Source organism: Leptopilina heterotoma, unplaced genomic scaffold, assembly GCF_015476425.1.
Source record: "Leptopilina heterotoma isolate Lh14 unplaced genomic scaffold, ASM1547642v1 Lhet_211, whole genome shotgun sequence".
Taxonomy (NCBI): domain Eukaryota; kingdom Metazoa; phylum Arthropoda; class Insecta; order Hymenoptera; family Figitidae; genus Leptopilina; species Leptopilina heterotoma.
Genome location: NW_025110928.1, coordinates 80,886 through 100,714, shown reverse-complemented (window position 1 = coordinate 100,714; position 19,829 = coordinate 80,886). Strand labels below are relative to the sequence as shown.

At 22.3% G+C, this 19,829-nt stretch overlaps 1 protein-coding gene across 1 annotated transcript; it reads left to right on the top strand.

Annotated features, from left to right (window-relative positions):
- The first annotated feature begins 2,653 nt into the window (after positions 1-2,653).
- LOC122501556 (organic solute transporter subunit alpha-like) lies at positions 2,654-17,919 on the top strand. The gene is made up of 6 exons (XM_043611109.1): positions 2,654-2,890; positions 6,070-6,265; positions 9,145-9,376; positions 12,371-12,527; positions 13,638-13,781; positions 17,308-17,919. Exons 1-6 carry the CDS (start codon positions 2,773-2,775, stop codon positions 17,502-17,504), a joined length of 1,044 nt encoding a protein of 347 aa, XP_043467044.1. The 5' UTR covers positions 2,654-2,772; the 3' UTR covers positions 17,505-17,919.
- The last annotated feature ends 1,910 nt before the right edge of the window (positions 17,920-19,829 follow it).

Genomic DNA, 19,829 nt, shown 5'->3' with positions numbered 1-19,829 from the left:
AAATCTAGTAAATAATTTATTGGAACTAAAATAATATGGTACTTAAACAACTTATTCATTTACACTGAAAAAAAAATTATTTAATTCAAATAACCGATTAATAATAATCAAGTGATTATTATCAATTAAATGTCTACTTGAATCACATAAAAATTATTTAATTCAAGTAAATATTCAATTGATATAATAGTCAAATGATTATTTGAATCAAATAAATTTTGTTTCAGAGTATTCCACTCAAATATTTGATTCTTTGACATAAATGAGAATTATTGGACACAATAAAATTATGTTATTAATTCAACTAAACTAAATTATTTGATATACAAATAATGTATTATTTAATATACTAATAATGTAATATTTAATATACTAATATATGTATTATTTTATAGAAACAAATAAAATCATATTTTGATTAGGTAAGTAAAAAATATTTATTGAAACGAAAATAAAGAGTTATTTAAAACTGTATTGTATTTATTTATTTATTTCGTTTAAATATTTAGTTTTCTTATATTACTTGGAGAGGTTTATTCTTAATTAAATTATTTGAAGGGGTAACTTATAATTCTATTGACTCATAATTTTATTTAATTCGATATAAAATAAAATACTTAGGTCCAGTAAATATTTACTTAATTCAAATAAATATTTAGTGGATAATAGACAAGTAAATCATTTAAATAAATCAGATAATTTTTATTTGATTCAAATAAATTTTTTCTTCATGTAATTAAGAAAAAATTTATTCAGCACTATTCAATAATATACAGGAGTTGCATATTTTTTGTATAATATTTACCCTAAATGTAAAATAATTCAACAAAATCTACATTTTCTGAATTTTGGGAAGAAAATTAATTTTTACATTTGAATCACATCATTTTTAAAAAGCCCTTGATAGTAGGTAAAGCAGTTTTTCGTCCCATTTCTTTTAGGGTGAAAAAAATTATACCTTTCACCTCCGAATGGTAACGAACGCAGCTGCTAACTGTTGGTAAAACTTTCATCATAACTTTTACCTACTTTCAACATGCAGGTTTTCTACTTTGAATACAAATTTTTGAAAAAATTCGTAAGATGTCACTTGCTTTACACTTTTCTATTTGTCTGCTCCAGATCTGAATCCTAAAATTTTAACTTCAATTTGAATCAGTGACTGAATTTTTGCTTTTAAATCAGTTAAAATTTACAGGTTCATCAGTAGAAAATTTTTTACTTATAAATACTAATTCATTAAATTAAATTTATATTAAATTTTCACTGATTCAAAAGCAAAAAAATGTCATGTATTTAAATTTAAATACATCAAAATTTTGAACCATTTCTGATTTAGAGACACAGAAAAAAATTGTTTTTGATTTATATAAACGATTACTTGTCCATTAGCAAATAAATATTTATTTGAATCAAATAATTTTTAATTGAATCACAAAATTTTTTAATTGAATCAAAAACTTTTTTAATTAAATCAAACAAATTTTATTTGAGCTAATGATTTTAGTATTTGAAGCAAATACCATGTAATCGACTTATGTAAAAATTAACTATTTCACGAAATTAGAAATTAAATTTGCTCTGATAATATTATTGTTAATTTTTAGTGCCAAGAAAATTGATATTAAATTTTCTTCATTTTGTTCAAATGTCTATTCTAATTTTTTTTGCAAAACATAAATAGAAACTTCGATATTTCTTAACTTGACAGCAGAAGAAAATTTTAATTGTTTCAAGAATCTTCTTTTCTTTGACTTCTATTTATTCAATATTAAAATAATTGTAATTATTGTAATTATTTCTTTGAAGAATAATTATATTCCTTTGATATAAATAAATATCGATTAAATCAAACAGATCTTCAGTATTTAAAAAAATTCTGATTAAAGATTACTGTTCTTGAATTTAATCAAATTGTTCCCGTTATATCAGAAAAATAATTCGGGTTTGAAGTTTGGCAATACTTAGTCTGCTTTTTTGCGTTTAAGTTAAATGCCAAGGTAATCAAGGTAAATTTAACTTAAGTGAATATTTCGTCTGATTTCTTTTCCAAATATTTTTTTAACATTTTTTTGTCGCAAATATTTATTTATATTTTATTTCTTTAAATTTTCTATTAAGAAGTTTAAGAAAACATTTGATTGTACCATTTTATTATCTACATACTTCGACTATTGCTATGATTGATGATGTTTTTCCTTGCAATCATCCAGAGAAAAATTTTATTTTAACCAAATATTTGCATTATATAAAATAATATTTTGCCTCATAGCCTACTTATTTTAACCAAATAAATAAAAATAAATAAAAAATAAAATAAATAGAGAATTTAGTAAACTCTAAGTCAAATATATATTTTTCTGGGAGTTTATTGAATTACTCTCTTAGAGAAAAATGTTTTATTTGAACCAAATATAATATAATTGTGTTAAATAAATTTGACAATTCAAAATTTCTTCTCGGTCGATAAGCGTTCCGCTTTATCGTCGAGAAAGTTTTAAAGAGTGAATTTTCCTGTAGCGCCCTGCTTTTTTAATGAATTCCCATAAGACAATCTGTATTGCAACACTCGTTTTGACGTTGAAGAAATAAGTGGGGGACTTACTCTCACTGCTCAGACAGGTATACCATGATATCTCTTGTGTATATTCATTCGATTCAAACGCGTTTAGTAACTATAGTCAAGAAGCCTTTAATTTATTTTTCCAACAAGAAAAATCGAATAGAAATTTTTACATAAACAGTGCATTTTAAATTTAAAAAAACCACAATATGACCATGGACAGTATAATAGACAAAATGCATCGTTCAAAAATGAAGGAATTTGATTGGAGAGTTCATGTTTCATGTGATGAAGATATTATGCCAAGCACTGAGCAAATACCTGGAAGTAAGTTCAAGTCTTTCTTCTTTCTAATTTTGCATACCAATAACTTTCTTTTTATTTTTCTTTTATTTTCAATGCAGCAACAGTCAATCAATTTTTTTTTAATTTAGTTTTTCATTTATTTGTCCAATCGTGTGATATTACAAACTAACAGATTTAAAAAACAAAAGTAAATTCTGTACAGAGAAATAAAAATTGATAAGAAGAAACAATTTCTCCAAAAAGTAAAAGAATAAAAAATGTATTAAAATAGGATAATAAATTATAATGTAAATTATAGTAATATAAAGTAATAATAGTAAAATTTTAATAATAAAGAAGAAATTAAAAAAAAATTTTAATATATTTCATTCAATTTTCATTTTTAAATATTTTTTTAAATAAAAAATAATAATGAAGTATATGAAGCATAAAGTAAAATTATAATATAAAAAATATTGTTGAAATTATTATTAAAAAAATGTATCTAAAATTTTTTATTTTTTTTTCGATAGCGTCTAGGATAATATTATAGACTTAATTTAAATAAATATATATAAATAAACATTTAAATGTCAGAAATATAATGTGTCAGTTAATTAACAAAAAAAAGGGAGACGAGGCACCGAAACCTCATTTAAAACAGGTTATAAATTTTATCAAATTTATTATTGACATTTCAATAAAGAAAATATGCAACTTGTTGTCAATAGCAGATAGGACATTGTACATAAGTAGTCGCTATTGACATTAATTATAAACTTGATTTATATCCTTTTATTTTTTCTAAAGTTATTTATTTCTTAAAAACATAAAATAAAAGATTTTTATAAAATATATTTTTCTGCCTCTTTTTTTATTATTTTTATTATTTACTTTCAATATTTATTTATTTGTATTATTTATCAATATAATTTTAGTGATCGTTTAAAAATATTATATTAGAAAAATTATAAATATTTTATTTAAAAATAAATTAATTTTATTAAAATAAGCGATTATTTGTATATTTATAAATTATAACAATAGCTGTCGAACACGTCTTTGACGAGTTTTTGTCATTACATTTCAACTTTTGTCTTTACATTACATTAGTCTTTACATTACATTTTCAATTTTCTACTCTAGAGGCAGAAAATACAGGTGTATTTTTTCTTTCTGCCTCTACAGTAGAACCTATCTTTGATGATTTATTTTGGAAATTATTTGTTTCAAATAAATATTTATTTGAACCAATATTTTCAGCAGTATTTGAAGCAATTAACCTTTAATTAATTTACGCCTAGGAAAAAAGTTTTGTTGAATTAAAGAAATCATTTACTTTGATTTGTTTCTTCGATTGTTAATTAATTTTTCTTTGAGATTCGAAAAATATTTCTTTTTCTCAAAAACAATTTATTTGTTTTATAAAAACTGTTCTTTATAAATTAAAGAATGATTTCTTTGACCCTTTATCTTTATTAATGATAAAATGTCATTGATTTAAAAAACAAAATTAGTTTATTCAAAGAAAATTTGTTTAAATAAAAAAAAGTTATTTCAAGAAAAGAAAATTTGTTTAAATTAAAGAATTTTTCTTTGAATCAAAAACCCTCTTTTTATTTAAAATCAAAAATTTATTTGGAACGAAACAAAAGCAAGTTGAAGAAACTGATTTCTTTAAAAATACAAAATCTTTTTTTTTTTGTTGTAATTAAAAATTATTTGATACAAATAAATATTTACTTAATTATAGAAAATTGCTTTTTTGAATAAAATAACTTTTTTTCAGTGTATACATTTTTTTCATTATATTAATAAATTAAATAAATTGTAAACTAGTTAAATTAGTATTTTATTATATAATTATTATATTATTATATAATTAATAATAATTAATTATATATAATCATTAATTGTTATGCGTAATTAATCATTAATTAATATTATTATTAATTGAATAAGTAATACAGTTTATAAATTAATAAAAAGTTTAAAAATAATGTCACGTTTTTTCATCGAAATTCTCATCACACTTTCTCCACATCTTTGACAAAAAATAATGTGCGCACCTGTTTAAAAATTTGTCCATAAAAGAAAATAAGTGACTTCCGCTGTCAATCAAAAAGACATTTTCTCAAATTGTCCGTTACGTGCTTTTTGAAAGAAAAAAATTCTCACACTTTTAGGATAATTTTCTAATCTTTTAGTAAACAAACCAAAAAAACTTGAGTACGTTTTAGCATCATTATATTTGGGGTTTTTTTTTTTTTTTTGACAATTATTTGACAAACGTTTTCATATCTAAGCTTTCATTAAGAATTAAATTATACGGTTTCTAATTTTCTGGTCCTATTAAAATATTATTAGCCATCTACCCTTGATTGTTTTTTAGTTGCCCACACACAAAACATCTCCGTGTAGTACCCAATTTAATACAATTTCCCGTCTCCTTTTTTTCTCCTCAAAATTTGAACATCATTAGGATACTTTTTTTTCTTCATGGGAATTTTCTTCTTTTTATCGCAGCTAATTCAGGGTTTGGTTTTTTTACGGTAGAAATTTATCAAAAAAAAGGAAAAACTGTTTCGAATTAGTGTTGTCTTATAGAGATGATTCATTTTTCTAAAATTCGAAAATAATTTTGATAAAAGAAATAAAAGAGGAGAAAATGAAATTATTATGGTTTGGTGTATATTATTCGTAACGAAAACCTATACAAATTGGGTGTGTTTGAATGCTCGTGCACTGGGTGAAAGTTTCGCACGAAAAGCATTTTACCAGTCACGGAATATTGACTATATAGATATATGGACATGAAGTGCCATTTAGGAAAGATTTTATAAAGATTTTACTTTTAATTATGTTGCGGAAAATCTAGAGCGAAATGACGATTAAACTCATGTTTTGTATCATATAGTAAACACGCATCATAATTTTAATTATATAGAAAATTTCTTAATTACCTTGGGAACTATTTTCTAAATTGAAAAAGAAATTCAATTTTTTTTTCTTTAATGAAAAAATTAATTAATTAATGCATCCAAATGTAGATTAATTTTTTAAAAAGAAACTACAATCTTTTTAATTATATTTCTATTACGTTTTACTATATATTTTGTATTGTTATTATTTTTAATTTTTATTTTATTTATTATTTCAAATAAAATTTTATAATAAATAAATATTTCTTCTATTTAATTCTCGTATTATTATTTTTACAGGTTTAGGATCTTTTGGTATTGGACTAATAATAATTTCTACACTGATAACATTAGTTACAATGTATCTATCAATTGATGCTATTTATAAAATATTTTTTCAAAATCAAACGAGGTCGTATAAAAAAAATAGCGCTATTATACTGTCTGTTTATCCAGTTGCCAGTATTTGCAGTTTACTGGCTTTAGCCATTCCCAGGTGGGTCACGAAATAATTTTATAGTAATCAATACGTATGAAAAATTATTGTAGGTACATACAATTTTTCTGCTTATGGACTTATTTCTGGAAATAAGAAAATTAAAAAATTAATTTTTAAATAAAACTGAAAATTTTTATTTAAAAATCAATTTTTTATAGCTCATGAGAGCAGAGTATTCAAATTTTATTAGAATAATTATTTATCTATATTTGGTAAATATGTGTAAAATTTTTTCGAATTAAAAGTTAATGTTTCCTTTAAAAGTCAGACAAAAATAATTTATATTATTAACAATAATCCAATTTTTGCGTCCGAAAAGTTAAATAATAAGCAAAATAAAAACGAAAACGTTCGGATAAAGATTTTTAAACAATAATTTTCCAACTTTTCGAAATTTACAGAGTCTAATCAGAAAAATGCATAGAATCTGGAATCGAAAACAAAAATTAATTATACAAAATTAAAGTTAAAAATAATTTTATTTTTATTATTTAAAAATTAATAAAATAAATAAAATTAATTAGCCTCATTTCACATACAAAAAATTAATTGTAAATCATAAAAACTAAAAATTACAATGAAATATGTTAGTTTATAATAATAACAAAAAATTATAAAAGTAAAAATATTTTTATCTTCAATTTTTAACTTTAGTTTTTACGTTTTCGATTCCAGATTCTACACTCAAAGAAAGTTTTTATTTATTTAAAGAAATCAGTTTCTTAGATTGATTCCATTTTATTAGAAATGCATTTTATTTAAAGAAAGAGGGTTTTTTATTCATAAAAAATTTTTTTGAAGGAAATAATTTTTCTTTGATTTAATCAAATTTTCTTTAAATTTTTTGCAACTAATGGACTTTTTTTAATAACTCTACTTACAAATATTGAAAGTAATTGATATTTATAAAGAATTTCTCTTAAGTATTTTAAATAAATGTATAATTGATAATAAATGTAATTAAACATTTGATTATCGAATTTTATTAAAATTTTTTTGGAACAATTGAATTCTTAGAATTCTATTACAATTTTTAAAAATAATTAAATACTTTTGAGAAATTTTAGTGAAAATAATAATTGAATTCTTACGTAAAATTTTTGGAAATAATTGAATTGTTTCGAATAATTTGATTAAAAATTTTGAAAATAATTAAATCCTTTCGTTAAATTTTATTGAAATTGCATTAAAAAATAATAGAATTTATGCAAAGAATTTTTGAAAATAATAATTAAATTCTTGCCAAGAATTTTATTAAAATTTTAGAAAATAATAAATAATAATTGATCATGTAGTTAATAAGTGATTTTTTAAAAATTTTGAATCTAAAAATAATTCAAAATTTACGTTGATTATTTATTATTTAAATAATAATGCCTTTCGACATAAATTAATTAATTTCAAAATGTTAAAATATTATTAAAAAAAACTTTTTCCTGAACGTCTTCGTTTCTATTTCTTCTGGAAATTATCAAAATATATCAGAAGGACATAAAACTTAAAGGTTACAGAGAGATGACCTTATGTAAAAAACGAATCGAATAGAAAATTTTAAGCAGGAGAAAAAAATTTTTCTCAAACTGAATTTTTTTTCTTTTTAACTTAGAAGATTTAGTAAAAAAAATGATAATATTTGAAAACGTCAAGATTATATGAGGGAAAAAATTGAATTACGATCTTTCAGTTTTTGGTCCAGAGCAGATAAGAATAAATAAATGCAATGAAAATGAACTGAAGAAAAATTGATATATTTTCTATGTAACATATTTTTCAAACTAAATTACGAAAGTGATATCTAATCTTAACCATTTTGAAAAATGTTCTTTATAGCATTGAATGAAATTGTCATTTATCTTAATAAATCAACGAGTGAATACTCGTTGGGAAAATAAATTCTGCTTGTAAAAATATCGAGTAGTAATTAATTATTATTTATTATCAAGAGAAAAATCGACAAAATTTGTTAAAAATAAAAAATTGAATTAAAAGATAATTTCTATTTATTGATGATTAAAGTAAGAAATTAGTTTAATTTTCTTTTTATTTCATATTTTTTAATATACTTTTAATATATTTTATTTAATAAATTATTTATTCGCTGGAAAAAATGTATTTGGTTTTAATAACCAATTATTTGTCTTTCATTTAATAAATATTTACTTGAATCAAATAATTTTTATTTAAATCAGATAAATTTTAAATTTTGAACCACTAATTATTTAAATCAATAATTTCAGTGAAATGAACTATTTAATTGATTTGAATAAAAATTATTTGATTCAAGTAAATACTTTTTCGATAATTAGACAAGTTATCGGTTATTTGAATTAAATAAATTATTTTTCAGCATTTATTTTATTAAAAATTATAACAGTAGAGAAGAAATTCCATTTTTGGTGATAAAAATTGCTTCCAATGAAATAAAAATTTAGAGAAGGGATAAAAATTCTTTAAAAAAATTAACTTTTTTATTTATTTTATTTTTTATTTATTTTTTATTAATTTTATTTTTATGTTGTATTTTTTAAATACCTATATTAATACCTTATTTTTATTTGATCATTTATTTATTTTATTAAAAATAAGAAAGTAGAGAAGAAATGAAATTTAATTTTAGGGTATAAAAATTGATTTTCAAATGGAAATAAAAAACCAAAGAAGAGATAAAAAATTCCTCGAAGAAAGAAACTATAGGCGCCTACATATTAAAAAAAATTTTTTTTTGTCATTTTTAAAAAATTTAATTATTCTATTATTTCTCTTCTGAGAACATCGGTGTTTTTCTTCTAATCTTTGAATCTCTGTGGTTTAGAAGTCAACACAGGGAAATTTTTCTCTAATTAATGTCCATATTTGGTTTTTGTTTTGTTTCCTAGGGCTCAGGTGCTGTCAGAAGCATTGACTCAAATCACCTTAACGATCGCGTTATACAGTCTGTATCTCGTTCTAATCGACGTTGGTCGTCGAAAGATCACGAAGGCACCACCATTAATGCTAAATGTCCTGCCATGTTGCTGCTGGCCCTGTCTGCCCTTTCCAATTCTTCAAATGACCGAGGCTAATTTGTCCTGGCTTCGGATTTTTGTCCTGCAACTTCCTATCGTTCAGGTAGACAATTTCCTTTTTCTTTCTTTTCAATTTTTTTTCTTCCTTTTTTTTCTTTGCTCATTCCTCTTTTTTTTCTTGAAAGATTCTTCACAGCTCATAGCTCATACGAAGTTTCTAAAAATCTCATTTTATTTTTTTGGTCCACGGGGTATAGTGTGTCCAGTGTCCCCAAAGACGCAACAAGATGAATTATATATTGTATTTCTTCCACGTAGTTTATGTCAGGTAGAGTTATATTGTCCTCCTGACCAAACAGGTACCATTACAAAAGGCAAAACACTTCTTCGATGCATTCAAAATACGCTGAATTTATGAACTGCACTCTCTTTAGTTTCCGGTATTCTTTTTCTTATACTTGATTTATGTATATTCCAAAATTTCAGTAGTCCGGTTAGATAATGTTTTTATTATTATTATTTATTTACTCGAATGTTTTGTATTTTTTTCAAGGGGAACAAAAAATTGAATTCAAAATTTTTGTCGGGAATTTTTTTGGGGGCGGTATCAATTACTTACAATTCAACTGTATACAGGAAAACTGAATATACAATAAACAGAACATGGGAAAACTGCTTGCAAGCAAATTTAAACAAAAATTACAATATTTAATTTAAAAATTGTACAAATTTAAACTGCATACCGTCAGATTGCAGAAATAATTGCATAAGAAGTTGCATACAAGTTTATTTTTGTCAAATTTATTTGAAATAAGCTTTTATGCAGTTTAAATTTAAAAAATTTTTTAAATTAAATTAAATTTTATTATTATCAGGATTTGCATTCGATAATTAATTTAAGAAAGTAGAGAAAAGTATCTTTAAGATTGAAAAACCTAGCTATCGAAAAATTAAATTAAAAGTAAAATTAAATTAAATTCTTTACAATATCAAATTATTTATTTGTTTTAAATTTGAATAAATTTTTATTCAAATTTTTCAGAATATTAAATTCTTTTCAAAATTTCAAAATTAAATTATTCTAAAAGAGTAGTTTTTGTTAAATAAATATTTAAATACCTACTTATTCTTATTTATTTATCAAGATAAGGAAATTAAAATTTCAAATAATTGCAATGTAAAACGATTTTGAAATTATTATTACAACTGTATTCCCTTCAAAATTGAATTATTTTTTTTATTCTTATAAAGAATTGTATCAACATTTTTTTAAGTAATTGAATCCTTCTGAATGAAGAATTTTATGAAAATATTTTAAATAATAATTGATTTCTTTCGAAAAAATGTATGAAAATTTTATTATTTAAAAAAACAATTAAATTTTTGCAAAGAATTTTATTAAAATTTTTGAACATAATTGGATTCTTTCCAGGAATTTTTTATTAAAAATTTTGAAAATAATTTAATTCTTTCGAGAAATTGAATTGTAATTGTATAAAAAATAATTCAATTCTCATAAACTAATTCTTTCAAAATTATTAAAAATAATTACTTTTTTCGAAGAATTTTATAAAAACCTTTAAAAATAATTGAATTACTATACGTAAAATTTTATCAAAATAGAAGAGATTAGAAAAAATGAATTCCTGCGAAGAATTCTTATAATTTGTAAAAATAATTAAATTATTTGAACAATTTTTCATCAAAATTTGTGAAAATAATAATTTAACTCTTTTGAGGAATTTTATTAAAATTTAAATCAAATAATTGAATTATTTCGAATAATTTAATTAAAATTTGTATTAAAAATAATAGAAATCTTGCGATAAATTTTATTATTTATGAAAATAATTAAATGATTGATAAGAGTTTTAATACATTTTTTGAAAATAATTGAATTCTTTCAAAGAATTTCTTATTAAAAAATGTAAATTAATCTTATTGTATCGAAGATTTTTTTATTAATAATAATTTAATCCTTTTCAAAAATTTAATAATTTTTTTAATTAAATACATAATTGAATTCCTATAAACAAATTTTTTCAAAAATATTTTTAAAAAATTACTTTTTTCGAAGAATTTTATAAAATCTTTTAAAAATAAATTGAATTAATTCCCGAACTATTGTCAAAATTTGTAAAAATTGAATTCTTTTGATCAATTTTTCATTAAAATTTTTGAAAATAATTTAATTGTTTCCATGAATTTTTTATTAAAATTAAAATAAAAAAATGAATTATTTCGAATAATTTAAATTGTATAAAAAATAGTTGAATTCTTGCAATGAATTTCTTATTAAAAATTTTTAAAATAATTTTATTCTTTCCAAACATTTAAGTAGAATATTTTTTTGAAAATAATTGAAGTCTTATAAACAAATTTTTTCCTATTATTAAAAATAATTGATTTTTCTCGAAGAAAAGAATTCTTATAATTTGTGAAAATAATTGAACTTTTATGAAGAATTTTTTATTACAATTTTTAAAATCATGTAATTTTTTCGAGGAATTTTATTAATATTAAAATTAACTAATTAAAAGCAAATAATTTTAGAAAATTTAATTAAAATTGTATTAAAAATAATTGAATTCTTATATACGATGAATTTTATTCTTCATGAAAATAATTAAATTCTTTCAAGAATTTTATTAAAATATTTTAAATAATTGAATTTATTGTCAAAAATCTTATAAAATTTGTATTTTAAATAATTAAATTCCTATGAAAATTTTATTATTTATGAAAATAATTGAAAAAATTGGTCAAAAACTCATAAATCTATTTAAATAGTATCCAAAGAGTAGCATTTTGTAAAAAAAATAGTAAATTGTAGGTTTTAGTAAATGAGTGCGAAGCTTGTATTAAAAATAACTTTGTGTCAGTTTTTCTGTGGGCAATTGATACAGCTCCAATTTTTTTTCATTAAAAAACATGAAAAGGTGAATTATTTTTTGAAAATAGGTGACAAAATGGTGACGGAAAATATTATAATATAAGAAAAAATTAGAGAGCCTAGTTTTTATTTTGAAATCTAATTATTGAATTAAAAATTGGAATTATTGAATTGAATTGAAATTATTAAATTGAAATATTGCAGACATTGGTCTACGTAATCACTCTTTATATGGCAATGGAGGAAGCAATTCTTGTGACAAGATACAGTATTTTTCTACAAACATTTGCCGTAATTAGTATACTTCTGGGAATATATGGACTGACCATTACCACCAGGAGTTTAGAGGAAGCAGCCCCAGGTGAGGAACTTTCTACAGACTCAGGAAACTTGAACAAAGACTTTAAATTTTACCGCAATTGCTATGCAACGATTCTGGTGCACGCACTAGAAAAACCACAGTCGGATATAAATTTACTAACAAAAGATCTCCGAGTAAGATTTTCAAAAATCGTATAACTTAGCGTGAACCAAACATTTCAAAAGTTTAAGAACACCCGTGGTTGCTCGGTTTAACGTATTTTTAACCTCATCCAATTTTATCTAAAAACCAAACCAAAAAAATTTGCCAACTTTCAAAAATTCCTTTTTTCTCCTCGAGAAACAAAAAAAAAGGGAAAAGAACAAAAATTTTTTTCGAAAGTTTAGAAAGTTTTTCTTAGAAGGGAAGATAAAGAATATTTTTACACTGTGGTTTTTCTAATCATTTCTGTAAATCTGAATTAGTTTAAGTGTACCAACTGCTGTGTATGTTTCAGTTACAAAATTTTTATTATTTTTCCGTTTCCCTTTTTTTTCCGAGGAAAAAAAAGAAATTTTTGAAAGTTAGCAAATTTTTTCGTTTGGTTTAAGACAAATTTCTGGAAGACTGAATTAGAAACTCAATTTACAGAGATTTATTAATTGCTTAGAGAAAAAATTTCCAAACTTTAAAAATTTATTTTATAACAAAAAGTAGTCATTTTTTTGAAAGAAATCGATTCAACATTCTTGATTTTCCTTCTTTAAAAGTATTCCGTATCTATATTGTTCGAAGAAAAACAATCGTAAAATCATTAAAAATTTTTTTTTCTTTCCTTTCTATTCGATAAAATAAATTTTTATGACTCGAATAATGGGGATTATTTATTTTATTTTTTTATTTTCCTTTTCGAGAATTCCCTGAGACAATATGAAGTGAGTAATGTTTGCCTGTGGAGGAAAGACCGCCCTTTGGTTTAAAACCGCGTGTTAAAAGCATAATAAAAACTCGTAGGAACATTTTTAAGACTATTAAAGCGAAAAATGCATTTTTGAATTTTTGGTGGAAATTTCTTTTGTTCCTCCTCTATTTTTCTTTCTCTGTTGAAAAAATATTAATGATGAACACATTGTAAACGCCTTTTTGACCTGAGTTGATTTTTCCCTATAGGGACCAATTTGAGACGTAAGACTGTTGTAACTCAGATGGTGTTGCTGTTTTCCAAGTTGCAGGGATTTATCATCAAAAGCGTGGCAAATTGGACGTCGCTCTTCCCTTGTAACCCTCCTCTTTCACCGAACGCCTACGCCAGTGGTAATTATTTCATATTCACGTTTATTTGAGAGAAAAAAAATATTTCATGTTTTTTCTCTTGGATATTTTTTTAATCCTTAAAGGGGAACCAGCATTCAATAATCCCTGCTGATAGAATCTTTTTTTTTATTTGGAAAAATAACGATGAATTTTTAAAAAAAAATATTCAAAATTAGTGTTTTAATATATTTTTAGTACTGAGTCAAAATTATAATTATATAAAAGTATTTATAAAAATAAAAATGATATTTTTTTCCCATTACATTTGTACTCGACACTTTTAAAGATCCTGGGCTAAAAAACATTTTTACAGAGAGTTGAATTTTTACATGAATTCTTTGAAATTTTAAGAATTTTGTAAGAAAGTATTAAATTAATCATTTTTAAAATGTTTATTTAAATTAATATTTTCAAACAATGAAAACTTAAAAAAATTTTAAGTAAAAAATCTTTTGATTTCTTTATTTATTTCGAAAAATTTTATGAAAATTATGCTTTAAGTAATAAAATTCCTATAAAAATTTTATTATTTATGAAAATATTAAAATTTTTGCGTAGAATTTTATTAAAATTTTTGAAAATAATTAAATGCTTTCGAAGAATTTTTTATTAAAAATTTTGAATATCTATGGCTGAAAAAATATGCATATAGTGTTTCTTTTACGTATTTTTAGTCTCTTTTCAGAATGTACAAAAAAATTTTAATTTTGACTTAAGGATAAAAAGTTATGATTGTTTAAACAAAAAATGCACTGAAAGATAACATTTTTTAATATTATTATTTTACAATGTTATAAACAAATTAAGAATTGACAACAAGTGAAGCTGAAAAATAGCTCCTTTTTCCACAGACCTTTTTACTATTTTCGTAATGAATCTTGATAAAAATTATTGATCACAATTAGTTAAAAACTTTATAAATAATTTCTATAAACAAATTCCGAATTAACAACAAGTGAATGTGAAAAGATTACGTTTTTTCTTCCACTATTTTTTTTTCTATATTGAATTAATGAATCTTGAAACTTAAATCTATCTATTTATATTTTTCAATAGTTTTAAACAACTTGTTATAAACAAAGTACATATTAACAACAATTGTATGTGAAAATATCGTTCATTCTTCCACTATTCTATTTTCTATATAGGGTTAATAAATCTTAAAGTTTAAGTTTAATACTTAATATTTTTTTAACTAAGTTATGAACAGTTCTTGTAAACAAATTATTTATTAACAATAACTGAAGGTGAAAAAATCGATTTTTTCTTATAATATTTTTTTCTGTAGGATAAATGAACCTTTAATTGTTGTTAATATGTAATTTGTTATAGTAAACGAATTACATATTAACAATTTGTTTCAAACAAAATTTATTGAAAAATATAAGTTTCAAGATTCATTAATCTTATAGAACAAAAATAGTATAGAAACTATAGAAGAAAAAACGTAATCTTTTCACATTCACTTGTTGTTAATTCAGAAATTGTTTAAAAAGTTGTTAAATAATTGTAATCAATAATTTTTATCTCAGAGATTAATTACGAAAATAGTAGAATGTCCGACAAAGAAGGAACTATTTTTTTCAGCTTCAATTGTTGTCATTTCTTCATTTGTTTATAAAATTGTTTATAACATTGTGAAACAATAATTTTAACAAATTGTTGTCTTCAACATTCATTGGAACAGTTAGAATAAGAGTGATATGTAAAAAAAATTTTTTTCGACAATATTTGTGTCTTTTGAATAATAATTTGTTTATGGAAATTGTTTAAAATATCGTTAAAAATTAGTCAGTTGTAAAATTTGATCATAGATGTTAGTTTTATATTGAATATATAGTCATATATAATGAGAAATTATGTCTGCAATTTTTTTTCTGACTATTTAAAATTTTAATTGTTTAGCCACCATTTTTGATCCGCCATTTTGAATTTCATAAAAATAAAAATTTCTAATAATATTTAAATGAAAGGTCATACTTTTTGAACGCGATATTTGTCATTCCAAATTTTTCTTGAAGCGATTTGCAATTGAAAATATCAATGAAAGAAAAACCCAAAAAATTTGGTTTTATTTTTGTTTAAACAATCATAACTTTTTATTCATAATTTAAAATTTTAATTTTCTTATAGATTCTGGTAGAGGACTAAAAAATACGTAAGAAATACTATTTGTATATTTTGTATCCCACGATCTTTGAAAATGGCGAGTACAAATTTAATAAGAAAGAAATTAACTTCTTGGACGAATGGGGTTAAAAAAAAATTTCAAGTTTATTTTATTTAACATTAGAAATATTACTTTTCTGTTATTTAATTTTCAATTTATTTAAACTAATTTATGCAAAACTATATGGTTTTATGTATTATTACTCTTGTAGTAGAAAAATTTTCATTAGAAATTTTTAATAGAAAAAAATCAGTGGAAAATTTCCAAAAAATTTAACTTTGTTGGGTATTTCTTTAATTTAATTGTTTATAACGAATGATTTACATTTTTCTGTTTTAATTAATTTAAAAGAAAACTTTTCCAATGGGAGTCGATTGTGTAACTTCATTTTTACTTTGTCGCTCAATTTCACTTTCACATTCACTTTGATAGATTTTTATTCTCACTTTCATTGTCACTGACATTTTAATAGTATTTTATTTTTACTTTCACTTTTATTTTCTCTTTTATCTTGAATCTTGATAAATGTTCGTTTTCATTTTCACACACATTTTTACCTTCACTATCATTTTCACATTCATTTTTACATCCAATTTCACTTCCACATTAAATTTCACATTCTTGTTTACTCCTACTTTCACTTTCACTTTGATAGAGACTTTTCATTCTCTTCAAGTAAAAGTGAAAGAGTAAAAAAATTCTATCAAAAATCAAAATAAAAGTAAAAGTGAAAATAAAAATCTATAACAGTGAAAATGAAAATGAACGTCAAAGTAGAAATGAAATTACACAATCGACCCAGTTTTAATTTTTATGCTACCTTTCTATATGCACGACCATATGAATATAACCATTAAATAAACAATAAAAGACGCAATAAAAAATAATAAATTGAAAATTATAAATACATAAAAAGAATTCTTAACTCCATCTCGCTTGTAAATTCGATAAATAGTTTAGACAACGTTCCAAAAATAATTTTCAATCTAAATTCAAGTGAAGCAATAAGACTTTGGGAGAAAAAAAAAGAAACAGAAAACACGATTTTCCTCTTTCTTTGTGAAGAAGCACGTATCTATATGCTTTCAAGAAAATAATCTTTAATCACCCATAGAATATTAAAATCCAACTATAGGGAAATGTATTAATATATCTTGACATACAATAGAGAATATAAAAAAGACAAGAAAAACATTTTAGTTGGAAATTTGTTGACAAGCACGTGTCGCAAAACGTGACATGCCTGAGTAAAATCTGACACTAAATTGATGTCTCTTTAGAGAGAAAAAAAAAGAAAAAAAAAGAAAAAAAAAGAAAAAGAAAAGAAAGAAAATTTTTATCGTTACACCTTTTCAGTTACGTATAACGCACTGATGGTAATCGAAATGTTGATGCTTTGCTACGCGGCTCGGCTGATATACATCGAGGACGATGAGAGAGATGATGATGCCTCTGCTGCGACAGATCGTACCAAAGATAATAATCCAGGACTGGTGGGTGTGACTAACAACAACGACCAACTTCCTGTACAACTAGCTGCTTCCACTGCCTAAGGGCACGACACCTTATGTCCCCCCTTATCTATAATACGAAAAGGGAATATAATTTCAATTTTTATCGTTATCGAATGGAAATGATGGAATTCATCAATTCATAAAGAAGACTCCAAGTGGAGGGCGCATGACATGGGACAGGGAGACGTTCTGCGTGGGTATACCTGAATAAATTCTCCTTCATCTGATGAAAACCTTTCTTTCATCAGCAATTATCCTCGACTCTGCTGAATTCATTAAAAACTGTTCTCATATACGAAAAGACCAAAATTAGATATCGTCTCTTTTTCATGGGGGTTAGGCCTCATTGAATTTTAATTTATTTGTTGAAAATTATCGTTTGCAAAAAGATTGTTTTTATTTATTCTTTTATGATTTTTGTTCTTTTCTCCCTAAATTTGAATCAGTAAAAATGTTCACTACTTTGAATTAGTGACTGGCTTTTTTTTTTTTTTTGCTCAATTAGTTTTTACTAATAAATTAATAGAAATTACTATTTACTAATAGAATTTACTTTTTACTAGTAGAATATACTAATTCAGAAGCAAATATAAGTCACTAATTTAAATTTGTAAACATTTTTACAAATTCAAATTTAGAGATTTCCTAAAACAATTTTTGTTGATTCTATTTAAATATCAATTTATTAATAATTACAAGGTTGCCACGCTTTTGCTCATTTCAAATTCCCTGACTTTTCCAGGTTTTCCAAGTTAAAAACGTAATTTTTCCAGGTTTTTAAAACTACATTTATATTTTACAATATTTTTCATTCTAACCTTTTTGAAATTAAACAACTTATAAAAAATGAAAATATCGATCACTATATATATAGTATATAGTGTACACACTAAAAAAAAAGTCTTACTTTCAGCCTCTTTTTGAGGCTGAATTTAAGGTGTAAACGGAGTCAGCCCCGTTAGACAAGGACAGACTTATGTGAAATACATGGGCTGAATTTAAGGTGTAAACGGAGTCAGACTTTTTTTCCTGTGTATCTTCATGTTTTATAATAATTAAATATGTTGGACTGATAAAATCAGAATTTTATATCTTATATAATTATGAATATTGTTACTGTAACTTATTCAAAATTACTTTCATTATTTTAATTCAATTATTGTTTTCCAGAATTTTTAACTAAAATTCTTCTTTAAATTAAATATTATTATTAATAATTTCTGAAGAATTTCTTTGAAAATTTTCAAATTCTTTTGTTTACAATTCAATTTTACGAAATTTCATCGATTATTTTGAAATTCTTCAATCAAATATATATTAGAAAATAAAAACTTGAAATAACTTCAAAAAAATTAAAATCAACTTTTACTAAAAAATTAAATCAACACAATTTTAAGTTAAAAGTATGAAAAATTCAAACATTCAAAGATATTTGAGACCTGCTTTTCAAAACTCAATTATTATCTAAAGTTTCAACTACTTAACTATTTAAATACAAAAAAAATTATTTATTGAAGAATTGAATGTTTTTTAAAATTCAACTCTCATTTAAAGAATTTTATCAACAAATTTTTTAGGTAATTAAAATTCTTTTGACGAATTTCAATAAAATTTTTAAGAACAATTTCATTTTTCGAGAAATTAGATTAAAAATGTATTAAAAATAATTGAATCTCTGTCAAAAAAAATTTCATTGAATTGAGAAAAGTTTTTGAAAACAATTGAAATTTTGTCAAGAATTTTATTAATATTTTTTTAAATAATTGAAATATTGACAAGAGTTTTATTAAAATTTTTGAAAATAATTGAATTTTAGAGAAAAATTTTAATATTTATAAAAATAATTGAAATTTTGACTATAAATTTTGTTAAACTTTTGACCATAATTGAATTTCTGCTAAGAATTTTATTACTTTTGAAAATAATTGAATTCTTGAGAAGAATTTTTTAATAATATTTGTTGTTACATACCTAATTATTTTTAAGACAAAAATAAATAATTTATTGAATAATTGAATGTTTCTTAAAACTGAATTCTCATAAAGAATTTTATTAACAAATTTTTAAATAATTGAATTCTTTTGACGAATTTTAATAAAATTTTAAGTATAATTACATTTTTCGAGGAATTCGATTAAAATTGTATAAAAAATAATTGAAATTCTGCGATGAGTTTTATTATTTATGAAAATAATTGTAAATCTATAAATTTTTTTATTATTTATAAAAATAATTGAATTATTGCGAAGAAAAATTGTAAAGGCAACTCTTTTAAAATTGAATTAAGAAATTTGATTAAGAAAATTGAATTAAAGAAAAATTAAATTTCAAGAATAAGCACAATAACTTTAGAAAACAATAATT

Coding starts and splice junctions, on each gene's coding strand:
- LOC122501556 (XM_043611109.1), top strand. CDS start 2,773: ATGACCATGGACAGTATAATAGACAAAATGCATCGTTCAAAAATGAAG. Junction 2,891..6,069: donor CACTGAGCAAATACCTGGAA/GTAAGTTCAAGT, acceptor TTATTTTTACAG/GTTTAGGATCTTTTGGTATT. Junction 13,782..17,307: donor ACCGAACGCCTACGCCAGTG/GTAATTATTTCA, acceptor ACACCTTTTCAG/TTACGTATAACGCACTGATG.